We start from the raw sequence: 12209 nt of genomic DNA on the forward strand, positions 1-12209 counted from the left end.
GACGCGGAAGTGGCCAGTGAGCGGCGCGAGGCGCCGGGGCGTGTCCCAGGGGCCCTCCCCGATGGGGGCGGCTCCGGCGACAGGCGTCGTCCAGTGAGGTCCCTTGGGAGGCGGGGTTGAGGCGAGTGTCGCCCAATCGGTGGGGTCACGGGGGGGCCCGCCCTCCTCCCCTGCCATAGGTGGGCCTCCCGCGCGGGGCGGGGCGAGCCGGCCTCCCCCAATGGGCGGCGGCCCGGGAGGGGGCGTGGCCGCGGCGGCCCCTCCGGCCTTCAGTCCCGCCGTTCGCGGCCGCGTCCACAGCATGGCCGCCCTGGGGCGGCCGGGCCCGGGGCCGCGCTCCGCGCTGCCCGCCTGGAAGCGCGAGATCCTGGAGCGGAAGCGGGCCAAGCTGGCCGCGCTGGGCGGGGGCGCGGGGCCCGGGGCGGCGGAGCCCGAGCAGCGGGTGCTGGCGGAGAGCCTGGGCCCGCTGCGCGAGAACCCGTTCATGCGGCTGGAGGCCGAGCGGCGGCGCGGCGCGGGCGCAGCGGGGGCGCGGCTGCTGGAGCGGTACAGCCGCGTGCCCGGCGTGCGCGCCCTCCGCGCCGACAGCGTCCTCATCATCGAGACGGTGCCCGGCTTTCCGCCCGCGCCGCCCGCCGTGGGGGCCGCGCAGATCCGCGCCGCCGAGGTGCTGGTGTACGGGGCTCCGCCCGGCCGCGTCAGCCGCCTGCTGGAGAGGTTCGACCCGCCCGCCGCGCCGCGCCGCCGCGGGAGCCCCGAGCGCGCCCGCCCCCAGCCGCCGCCGCCGCCCCGGCCCCCGCCCGCGGCCCCCAGCCTGCCCGCCGCGCCCGGGCCCAGCAGTGGCGGGGCGAGCCCCGGGGCCCGGCGCAGCGACTTCCTGCAGAAGACCGGGAGCAACTCCTTCACCGTCCACCCCCGGGGCCTGCACCGCGGCGCGGGCGCCCGCCTGCTCTCCAACGGGCCCTCGGCCGCTCAGCCCCGGGCCAGCCCTGCCAACGGCCTCGCGGGCTCCCCTCCCGGGTCCGGACAGTGGAAGCCAAAAGTGGAGCCGGGGGATCCCTCCCTCCACCCGCCCCCCAGCCCCGGGACCTCGAGTGCCACTCCAGCCGCGCCCCCTGCCAGTGCCACTCCCAGCCAGCGCCAGTGCGTCTCCGCGGCCACCAGCGCCAACGACTCCTTCGAGATACGGCCGGCCCCCAAGCCAGACATGGAGACCATCCCCTCGGGGGACCTCCAGGCCCGGGCGCTGGCCAGCCTCCGCGCAAACTCTCGAAATTCCTTCCTCTTCATCCCCAAGAGCAAGGCCTCCGGGGCCCCTCCTGCTGAGGGGAGGCAGTCCGCGGAGCTGCCAAAGGGAGACGTGGGCCGGATCGCCCCGAGCCAGGAGCTCGGAGCCCAGCTGGTGCCTGCAGGGGATGGTTCTCCTGCCCTGGAGAAGAGCCCCCTGGAGGTCGAGGCACAGTGGGCAGTCGATGAGGGGCCCTGTCCAAGGGCAGCCACCGCCCTCTCCGACCGAGCTGTCAGGTGGCAGAGGCCGTCCTCACCGCCCCCCTTTCTGCCGGCTGCTGCGGAAGAGGCTGAGCCTGCCGAAGGCTTCAGTGTTCCTGGCTTGGCCAAGAATAGCCGGGGACACGGGAGGCCGGGGCTGCCTGTCACCTTCATTGATGAGGTAGACTCGGAGGAGGAGGCCCCCCAAGAAGCCAAACTACCCTACTCCACACACCCTACCAGGCCCGGGTGCGTGGCGGAGCTCCAGCCGAGAGGCAGCAGCACCTTCACAGTGCTGCCCAAGAGGAAGCCAGGGCCCCTGCAGGAGCAGCGCTTGAGTCAGGCCAATGGGGGCCCCCGGCCACGGGAGGCTGAGGAAGAGGAGGCTGGTGGCCTCCTGGGGCCCACGCTGAAGAAGCGCTACCCCACGGTGAATGAGATTGAGGTGATTGGCGGCTACCTGGCCCTGCAGAAGTCCTGCCTCACCAAGGCTGGCTCCTCAAGAAAGAAGGTCAGTGGTGGGGGCAGGGCCACTGCCGGGAGGGAGAGGGACAGCTTACAGAGCTGTGGGGGCAGCATCTGCCCTGATCTCAGGACGCCTGGCCGGGGCAAAGGATGGTTTCCACATGGACTGGAGGAGAGCTGGGTTGGGTGGGCCGTGCCCTGTCCAGGGCCCCAGTGGAGCCCCGTGACTTGGGCCGTGGGGACGGCTGACCTGCTCTGTGCCCCGAAAGGCTGCTGGAGAGTGCCAGGACAGACAGTGCTGTGCCTCCTGCCAGCTCTTTTGGCTCATCTGGAATTAGCTAGGCCGGCCTGTCCCTTTGTGAGTCCAGCTGGGAGTTGCAGACCTGGGCTTGTAGGCTCCTCCCGGGCTTGGCTTTGAGGGGGTGGCCTCGCGTGGTCTCCTGGAGGCCCAGCTGCCTGGGTGCCAGGTGCCAGGATGTGAGTGGGAAGAGGCCAGTGCCAGGGGTTGGCTGGGTCCCTTCATCATGGCTAGCCCCGGGGTGCAGTTCTCCAGCCAGTTGCAGGTGGCTGTCAGCTCCTCAGAAGGGACACTGGCCGGGAGCCGGGCAGGAATGGCGAATGAGCGCCTAGTGTGTGCCTGATCTGGGCCTGGGAAGCTTGCTGGGGAAAAGGGCCCTTCGGAGGCTCTCAGCAGCCGGGCAGGGGAGCCTCCCTCCTCAGCCAGCTCTGGCCGGCGGCCTGGAACCCTCTGGGCACAAGAAAAAAAATCCTCAGATTCTTCCTGGTCATTCCTGCACCCATATTTGTTTCCTGGGGCAAATTCCAAGGGCAGCTCCACGTGACTCCCCTGTCGGAGGTGACCTGTCGGGAAGCAGGTGTGCCTTCCCTGGGGACTGAGGGTGGCCTGGGGTGTCCCTCTTGGCTCTTCCTGTCCAGGCACTGCCCCAGAGCCGGTACTGGCTAGGTCACCCCGGGCGGCCTGTCCTCCAGCCTCAGTTTCCCTGGGATGGGGGCTGGGGAGGGACCTTGCAGGCTCCCTCAGCAGACAGGACACCGCCTGCCTCTGTTTGCTTCCTGCCTGGGATTGGATTTGGCGTCTCGCCCCTCCCAGTGCCATCCCCACCTCCTGGAACCAGGGCGTTGGCACTCCTGCTGGCTCCATCTGCCGGCCCAGGCGTCTGTGCTGACCCTCCTGAGGTGCTTCCAGTGGGGGCTCAGGGCCGGGCCCAGGGCCCCTCCCACCCCGGAGCCACGTGGGTCCGTCTTCCCCACCCTCGCCCGAGTGTCACCCCAGCCCATTGAGGTGAGGTCGATCTGATGGACACGGCCTCTGTCCTCCAGCTCCTGTCTGCCTCGCTCTCCCCGGCATCCGTAGCCTTGGCCCTGGCTGCTGTATGAGGTGGGCGCTTCCAGGCTTGCCCCAGTGGTCGAAGTGGGGACGGTGCTCCCTTTGTAGAGAGGAAACTGCCTAAGCTCGGGAGTCAGATGGGGTCATGGAGCTTGTGGGGCTAGAACTGAGTTCCGGTTCTTGTTTCTAGAACCGCTCCCTAAACCCATGTAGCCATCCCTGGGAACCTGGCCGCTGCCTGGAGCCCGGCCGTCCTGCCCTCAGGAGGGACAGAACTGGGCCAGGCGTGATGGCTCACACCTGTAATCCTAACACTTTGGGAGGCCGAGGATGGTGGATCACGAAGTCAGGAGTTCAAGACCAGCCTGTAAAGCCCTGTCTCTACTAAAAAAAAACACACAAAAATTAGCTGGTCATGGTGGCAGGTGCCTGTAATCCTAGCTACCCAGGAGGCTGAGGCAGAGAATTACTTGAACCTGGGAGGCGGAGGTTGCAGTGAGCCGAGATTGTGCCACTGCGCTACAGCCTGAGTGACAGAAGGAGACTTCATCTTAGAAAAAGATACGAAACTGTGGGGGGTTCATTTGTGGCTGGGTTAGGGTCGGGAGGGTAGGGTGGGGGCTTGAAGGCCAGCAGGGACAGGAAGACAGCAGTGGGGGAGAGGCTGAGCCTGGGAAGCAGGCCCTAGACCAGCAGGAGGGCGGAGCTCGGGCCAGCCTGAAGGAGTGGGGGTCCAGATGGACAATGCCTGGCGTGGCCAGGTGGTCCGGGCAGGGCCTGCCAGAGCAGCATGACTTGCTGGCTGTGACTTCCTGCCTGGGTACACGCCAGCTGCCCTGCCTGGGAAGAGCTAGAATGTCCATCAGGAGGGGACGGAGGCACGGGGCTGCCCTGCCTTTCAGAATGGTTTGCTGGCTTGGCACGGTGGGCTGTGGGGCAGGGGTGTCCCATGGACTGTGCAGCCCGTAGGCCAGGAGCACTCGCAGGTGGGGTGCAAGATGCCCCTGCAGGTCCTGCACCTGGCCTTCCTTGCCTGACCACTCTGGCCAGCCTTTTTTTATGTTTTAATTTTTTGAGACGGAGTCTCACTGTGTCTCACTGTGTCTCAGGCTGGAGTGCAGTGGCACAATCTCGGCTCAGGGCAACCTCCACTTCCCGGGTTCAAGCAGTTCTCCTGCCTCAGCCTCCTGAGTAGCTGGGATTACAGTCATGCGCCACCACGCCCAGCTAATTTTTGTATTTTTAGTACAGATGGGGTGTCACCACGTTGGCCAGGCTGGTCTTGAACTCCTGACCTCAGGTGATCTGCCCGCTTTGGCTGCCCAAAGTGCTGGGATTACAGGCGTGAGCCACCGCAGCCAGCCCAGTCTTCAGCTGGGAGTACTGGCTGCCACCCCAGGGCATGGGTGGGGTGAGGGGCCCAGAGTCCTGCCGGGCCTGACTGGGGGCAGTGGCTGGTGCTGCTGCTTTTCCTGGGGTGCAGGTGAAGGGCAGCTTTTCAGTGGAGTTGTCTGGGCGGTGGGAGTCGGTGAGGGGCCTGCTCTGGGAATGGCTGTCCCCGCACAGGGTATGATGCCCTTGCCCGCGTCTGAGGGGTGCAGCCCTGCTCTGGACAGGCTGAGTCTAGGGGGCTGCTGGCCTATGCACCTGGGGGGTCTAGGCGCGGCTGGGTTATCCATTGGCAGAATCCGCAGGTGCCCTGTCTCTGGCAGGCCCGAGCTCAGGGCAGCCACACCCCAGGCTGTTTTCCCGGAGGGTGGGGCATCTCTCCTCACACCTGCCTCCCGTGGGACTCACCACTGCAGGCTTTCCTCTTCATGGAGTGCCACCTGGCCTGGCTCCTACCAGTCTGGCTTCCCCTTCCCTTCCCCTCTGCCCTCCTCCCCTCCGGGCCCTGCCCATCCCAAACGTGTCAGTGTCCCCAGGGCTTGGTCCTGGACACCCAGAGCCGTCCGCCCTCACCTGCTGTGCAACTTGCTCTCCAATCCAAGGCCTTGCTCTCTGATCCTTACACCCAAGGGTGCCACCCTGACATCTGCCTTTCCTACCGATGCCCCCTCCTGGCTAGCACCGAGCCCCCAGCCTGGGCTCCTCCCTGCCTCTCTCCCCCTTTCTGGGCAGATCCTAGGTGGCCAGGGGCTGTTGCATCTCACTGTTGGTGGCTGAGTCCCTGTCCTTCCCACCTCTCCACCAGCTCTTCACATACGTGCCACCTAAGTGGTCTCTCTGCAGCCGGGGACCGCAGGAACAGGCCTGGCCCCTGCTCCTTTCAGCTCTCTCATGCGTGGAGGCTGTGCCTGACGCTGGGGGCTGAGCTTTGCTCAGGGAGCACCCAGCATCTCGGGAGCCTGCTGTGGACATTGCACCCGGCAGCCTGGTCTGGTCTAGTGTCCCGCCAACCGAGGGAGCTTCGGCTGGGCCCAGTGGGGGATGGGAGGCAGGCAGCCACGCCCAGGGAAGGAGGGGCAGGGCCGGGCTCAGCTCACACCTCCATCTGGGCAGGTTGGTCCTGGCTGCTGGGCCCTTTGTCCCGGGTGGAGGCCCTTTGGTAACCGAAGCTAGGCAGGGTGGGTGTGCAGGCAGGTGGGTGGAGCCAGAACAAAAGGGCCCTGAGAGGCCGAGGCTGTGCCCGGAAGCTCGGCTGAGGGACCCACCTGCCTGCTGTGTTGGCTGCGCCAGGCGAAGTCCCTGATAGGCTGTGGCCAGGTGTGTGCAGTGCCAGCCCCCAGCCACACCCTCTGCCCATCCTGCCTCCTCGGGTCTGCAGGCTGCTCACGGCATGAGTCATGGGGTGTCCTGTGACCCACTGACCTGTCCCCACAGTGGGGGGGGGGGGTTGTGAGGCTGAGCTGACACCAGCCCAGCTGAGGAGACCTGGGGAGGCAGGATGTGACCAGAGCCCTGGGCCCCAGCTGAGGGCAGATGGGCTGCCTGTCCACCCCGCCCCCCACTGCCTGGCCAGGCTGTACCAGGCTCAGGGCCCATGTGCACCCAGCCCCCGCGGCCCCCCTGCTGGGACCGGTCATGTGCATGAGCGAGGGCGCTAATCCCTCGGCCCTGGCAGCCGGCCCTGCTGTGTTCTCAGCCGTGGGAGCTGGGCCTGGAGGGCTTCAGGGTCATCTGGGTGAGCTCCACGGAACCAGGGCGGCTGGAAGCCCCATTGGCTTTGGGGCTTTGGGGCTGTGGGCAACCTCTGACCCACCAGCCTCGTCCTGCCGGGAGCACCTTCACCTGTGGTGTCTGTCCCAAAGCAGGAGTCTGGGAGGGCCGGGTGACCCCATTCCTAAGCAGGCTGGAAGTGGGTGGGCACCTGTGGGGTCTGGTGGCCAATCCACTGTCCCAGCCTCTGCCTGCCTGGCCGCCCGCGGGGTGACTGCTGGAGGGCCAGGGCCGGGTGGACCTAGCTGCAGGCAGTTAAGGGACAGGAGCGGATGTCTGACACCTTGTTTTGTCTGCTCCAGATGGCCTCCCTGGTCCCCGCTCATCAGTGCAGATGGCCGGGGTGCCGCGGCCTGGGGTGGGAATGCAAGCAGGTAGCTGAGTGGCCGAGCAGGGCTCCGTGTGGGCTGTGCTGAGGGGTGAAGCTGGAGGTTTGGGCACAAAGGGTGGACCCCCCGGCTGTGTTCATAGTAAGGGGCCCAAGGGTGCGCTTGGCTGTGTGGGCCGTGTGGCCACTGCCGGAGAGGGCGTGATGGCGGGAGTGTGTGCCCTGGGCCCTGTCCTGGCAGCCCTGTGTGGCCGCCTCGGCTGCCTCCTGAGGCCGTCTCTCGCCCTCCTGTCCCTGGCTGCAGTGGTTCGCTGCCTGGGGCCCGGCTCCTACCTCCGGCTCCTTCTAGGGGAGGAGGAGGAACTTGAGCTGCTGGTGTCCTGTGCCCGGGAAGAGTTTAATATTTCCAGCTCCGGCCGGGCTCCTCCATCTGCTGCAGGCGGGTGCCACTCACCTTCATCAGGGACCGCTGTCCCGGGCTGAGTGCAGCTGAGCCGGCCTGTTGGGAGCTCGGCTGTCGTGGGGAGCTCAGCCCCACACGAGCCTGGTCAGGGGAGGTGGAGAGTCCTGACCGTTGGTCCCCGCTGCCCCCATTGCTTCTGGGAACAGCGAGCCTGCCTGGGCTTCAAGGCTGCTGGGAGAAGGAAAGCATTTGCTCAGATGTGAAATCCTACAGCCTACAAAGTAGACATGGTGGGCGAGGGCCAGAGGGGTCACTGATGGGGTCGCTGGCAAGGTGGGCGAGGGCCAGGGGGGGCAGCAGGGTGAGGGAGGGGTCACTGATGGGGTCGCTGGCACCCAGGCTCAGTGGAGCGCCCCCCCCCCACCCCGCCACTCTACACAGCCTCAGGCCAACTCTCAGCTGTTAGGTGGGTGGTGCCTTAGAGGCCCTTGTTAGCAGTGGGGGTCTGTGCTCTGCTGGATTGTCCATGCATCCAGTAAGCCAGGACATGAACCTGGTTTTAGAGAGACGCCCCAGACACCAACAGGGGCTGCCTGGAGCCTAGCGTGCAAGGCCCCTGAGGGCGCAGCCTCACTTCCACCGTGTTCTTGCTGTAGAGCTGCTTGGTCGGGGGGACGTGCCCATCCAGCTTCCCCCAGCTGGTGCTATGTACAGATGGCAGAGCAGGAGCGTCCTGAGACGGCAGCCCAGGGAGCAGCTCTAGAGGCTTCTGGGGACCCAGAGGCCTTGGGCTTCTGGTCCTGGTCAGCGTCTGGTCCCTGGCTGGGATGGGAGGGGAAGCTGGCCCCCAGGGTGGAGGGGATGGACACAGCCTGCAGGGTCCAGATGGAGGGGTCTTCCCCCACGTCCTGGAGCCCCCGAAGGGTTGATGGTGTATGCGGCTCCCCAGTTGGGTCAGCCTCATCCTGAGGGCTGAACCTGGGTCCCTGGCATCCCTGCGTCCAGCTGGGCACGGCAACCCTGGTTCACGTCCCCAGCCCCTGGCATCCCTGCGTCCAGCTGGGCACCGCAGCCCTGGTTCACGTCCCCAGCCCCTGGCATCCCTGCGTCCAGCTGGGCACCACAGCCCTGGTTCACGTCCCCAGCCCCTGGCATCTCTGCGTCCAGCTGGGCACCGCAGCCCTGGTTCACGTCCCCAGCCCCTGGCATCCCTGCGTCCAGCTGGGCACGGCAGCCCTTGTTCACTGGACTCTCCCTCCCAGATGAAGATCTCCTTCAATGACAAAAGCCTGCAGACCACATTTGAGTACCCTTCCGAGAGCTCCCTAGCGCAGGAGGAGGAGGTGGAGCAGGAGGAAGAGGAGGAGGAGGAGGAGGAAGAGGAGGAGGAGGGGTCCTGCTCAGAGGAGAAGCCCTTTGCACTCTTCCTGCCCCGGGCCACGTTTGTGAGCGGCGTGAGGCCCGAGAGCTCTCGGCTGCCCGAGGGTAGCTCAGGTGAGTGCCCACCTAGGGGTCGGACAGCCTGGGAGGGGCAGAGCCTGGTCTGTGTCTTCATGTCCGCCTGTGCTCCTCGGTCCACAGGCCTGTCCAGCTACACCCCGAAGCACTCTGTGGCCTTCAGCAAGTGGCAGGAGCAGGCGCTGGAGCAGGCCCCGAGGGAGGCAGAGCCCCCACCCTTGGAGGCCATGGTGAGCTGCGGAGCGGGAGTGCTGGGGGGTCTGACGCCTGGGTGAGCCCATGCGCCCACATTCTGTCCTCTCTTTCTCAGCTGACACCTGCCAGTCAGAACGATCTCTCGGACTTCCGCAGTGAGCCAGCCCTGTACTTCTGAGCCCAGCACTGCCAGGACCAAGGCTGAGCCCAGCTGTGGGAGTCCTGGAAGCTGGACAGTGGCCAGGGACTACTGCACCTGTCTGCCTTGTCTGGCCTCACTGTGTCCACACCCCTCCTGGCCCTGGAAGCGGCCAGGGTGCCTCCTGCTGTCGGGGCCAGGTCTGGGTCTCTCTCCCCGGCCCTGGTTTGGGGGGTTCCGAGGGGGAGTGAGGTGGGGCACTGCCTGTGGGTGAGGGCCAGGGGCCTGCTGGGTGGTGGCCATCTGCAACCGGAGGTGCGGGGAGCTGTGCAGATTCTGCACCGGGCCGTTCCCTGTCCCGCCCCTCGGCCTGGCCCTCTGTGACGAGTGGCGTCTTTCTTGCCTCTGATGACGGACGCAATAAACAGCACTGTACCGAGCTGCTGGTGCCGACGCTGCGTGATCCTTGGCTGGAGGGGAGCAGGGGCAGGTCTCTGTGGGAAGAAGCCACCTGGGGTGCAGTGGGCCCAGCTTGCACGTCTGTGCCAGGGTGTGTGGGAGGTGACCACAGTCTGGTGCCCCCATGCCTCGATGCCCCAGTGGCCCAGGCTCTGACCCCCAACTTCCATAGCCTGTTAACCTGTTGCCCCCGACCCTGCGGAGGTGGGATGCCAGGCCTGCTGTCGGGGCCTAGACCTCACGTGGGAGGGAGAGAGCGTTGCAGCTGTTGGGCCTGAAGTGGCTTCTCTGAGGGGCCCAGAGTCTGGGATGGCACCAAGGGAAGGGCAGCATGGGGCAGCACAGGAGTTGGCGTCTCCTGTTGCACTTGGCGTGCCCCCGACCCACAAGGGGCCAGAGCTGGGGCTGTTTACAACCCAAGTGCTGTTTCCTCCCTGGAGAATCAAACCCCAGATCAGAGAGAAGCTGTTTGGCCAGACTCCGGCTGAAGGACAGTTTAGTGTATTTCCCTGGTGCGGGTGTGCCCAGAGCTTCTCTGGACCCTCTGGACCAACACATGCTTCCCAAATCGGCCCAGTCCTCAGGCACTGCTTGGGTGCTGCAGGGACAGGACAGGGGCCCCGGGCACATGGAAGGATGGAAGTGGGCAGCGCCTGGTATGGCCAGGGAGAGGACAGCAGGCCCCAGCGGCAGCAGTGGTGTCCTCGGGCCAAGCAGAACTTGCAGCTGAGGAACCGGCAGGGGCTGTGAAGCCCCCCAGTCGTTGCTGAGAGGGACCTGGGCCCGGGGCAGGTGGTGAAAATGCTTGGCATCCCCAGCTGTCTCTCTGGGCTGGGTCCTATGCTGGATGCCAGGGTGTGGCAGAGAACAGGATGAGCAAGTAGAGCTCCTGAGAGGAGGGGGGCCACGGGCCACTGAGGGGAAGAGAATCGGCAGCCCTGCTGGGGAGGGCTAATGGTGGGGCTGGCCTGGGCAGGGTGGGCACTCTCAGCGGTGTCCCTGAGGCTAGTAGGGCAGGCACAGAGAGGCCACTCTAGACTCTCCTACCTTCTCTCCCAAGGGGGAGCCTCAGGCTCTGGCTCTGTGGGTGTCTGGCAGCCCCACGCTGTTAACACGGGCAAGCAACAGGCTGGCACGGATCTTTACAAAGATAATCTTTATTGACAGTCACAGGCCACAGGGGTGAGCCCTGAGGTTTGGGTTCTGGGGTGAAGAACCCCTGCGCCCACCCTGGCTGAGGAGGGACAAGGTGGGGGGACCCCCATTGTGCTCAGACTCCAACCAGGGCCTCCCTGGCAGCCTGGCAGAGCAGGTGCCTCGGACAGGCCCCTGCAGAGCTGACTTGGAGCCCACCATCCCCATAGCCTGTGTGAGCACAAAGTCAGGACCCACCCCCCGAGTGGGCTGTGTCCCGGGCTTGTCACCGATGCCAGTGGAGGTTGAGAGAAGGCAGCTGCTGCCACGAAGAACAAAGATGCGCTGAGGACAGACCTGCCCAGCTGAGCTGGGGGGTGCACGGAGGCAGGCCCGCCTGTGGTCTGTCAGCTGTCCCTGCCACCGCTACTTTTCTGGTCTGAGGCTGTAGCCTTGGTCAGGTTCCCAGCTTCCCTCTTGAGGACACTGAGCAAAGTCTGGGAGCTCTCCAGGATCTGGGGCCAGAGAATCGAAAAAGAAGCTTGTCACTGTTCACCTGTTGGGAAGGCCCTAAGGCCCAGCTGTCCTCGCACTCAGGAGCTAGGACGTGGCGGTGGGTGCTGTAGCCAACGGATCCTGTGTTGGGGGAAGGGAGAAGCCCAAGGGGACTGGCAGACGGGTTGACAGGCCCTCTTCCCTCCTGAAGCTGACCCAAAGCACTTCCTCCCCACCCTCAAAGCCAGACTAAGCTAGCACTGGCCCATGCCGGGTGCTCTGCCCAAGACCTAGCTCCTCACACTCTGAGCAGAAAGAACCACACGATTAGCGAGAACCAGATAAAGACCAGGCCCCAGGATGCCCCAGGCCCCCACAGGCAGCCCCACGGTCACTCCCGCAGCAGCCTGGGTGCCTCAGTGCGTGCCTGGCCACGCTGCCCCAGCCCGAGATGCCAGCAGGGCACAGACCGTCCACAGCTGGGAGGCCGAGCCGGTCCTGACGCCCTGCGTGGCCATCCCCCCGATGCTCCGCCTGGCCTCCCGAGCTCCACCTTGAGGTAGGCGGCCTCCGTCTCCGCGATGGTCCGGTCGAACTCGTTGCGAGAGGCAATCTTGCGTGCCAGGTTCTCGTTGACGCGGGCCAGCTTCTCTGTGAGCTGCCTCACCTCATTCTGCAGCCGCTGCTTCTCGTCCTCCTCCTGCTGGATCTGCCGGCACAGCTCCTCCCGCTTCTGGCAGAGCTCCTCGATGCCTGCGGGGCCGGGACGGGGCGGCGCTGTGGGCCCAGGGGAGGAGCGCGGCCGCGGAGGACGGGCCTCCCTCCACCCGAGGAAGCCAGAGTCGGGCACCGCCCCGGAGCGCCCGGCACGGAGGGCTCTGCTCAAGCCGCGCGATGCCCGCGGCGAGGCGGGGCCGGGGCGGCACCCCGCTGCGAGCCGGGAACCCGGCCCTGCGCCCCTCCCGACCTCCCGCCCCGGCTGCGCCGCTCACACTTGACCAGCTCGTTGTTGTAGTTCTGCAGCGCCGCGCCCTGCTGGGTCATGGTCAACGCCGCCCGGCGCCCGCCACCCCAACCGCCGCGGCCGCAGCGCCACTCGCGCCTGCGCACGGCTTCCCGAGGACGCGCCGAGGTAGCG

The 12209-nt window shown here is 66.4% G+C and overlaps 2 protein-coding genes across 2 annotated transcripts; one reads left to right on the forward strand and one right to left on the reverse strand.

Moving 5' to 3' along the window:
* Nucleotides 1-301: 301 nt before the first annotated feature.
* On the forward strand, nt 302-9422 carry TPRN (taperin). The gene is made up of 4 exons (XM_021671403.2): nt 302-1999; nt 8454-8685; nt 8773-8879; nt 8960-9422. Exons 1-4 carry the CDS (start codon nt 302-304, stop codon nt 9020-9022), a joined length of 2100 nt encoding a protein of 699 aa, XP_021527078.2. The 3' UTR covers nt 9023-9422.
* A 1161-nt stretch (nt 9423-10583) lies between these two features.
* SSNA1 (SS nuclear autoantigen 1) lies at nt 10584-12147 on the reverse strand. Its single transcript, XM_021671459.2, has 3 exons — nt 12064-12147; nt 11625-11824; nt 10584-11091 (listed from the first exon to the last, which is right to left on the reverse strand). Exons 1-3 carry the CDS (start codon nt 12113-12115, stop codon nt 10984-10986), a joined length of 360 nt encoding a protein of 119 aa, XP_021527134.1. The 5' UTR covers nt 12116-12147; the 3' UTR covers nt 10584-10983.
* Between the last annotated feature and the right edge of the window lie 62 nt (nt 12148-12209).

This window comes from Aotus nancymaae, unplaced genomic scaffold (assembly GCF_030222135.1).
Source record: "Aotus nancymaae isolate 86718 unplaced genomic scaffold, 86718_ANA_hifiasm-v0.15.2.pri h1tg000063l, whole genome shotgun sequence".
NCBI classification, from domain to species: domain Eukaryota; kingdom Metazoa; phylum Chordata; class Mammalia; order Primates; family Aotidae; genus Aotus; species Aotus nancymaae.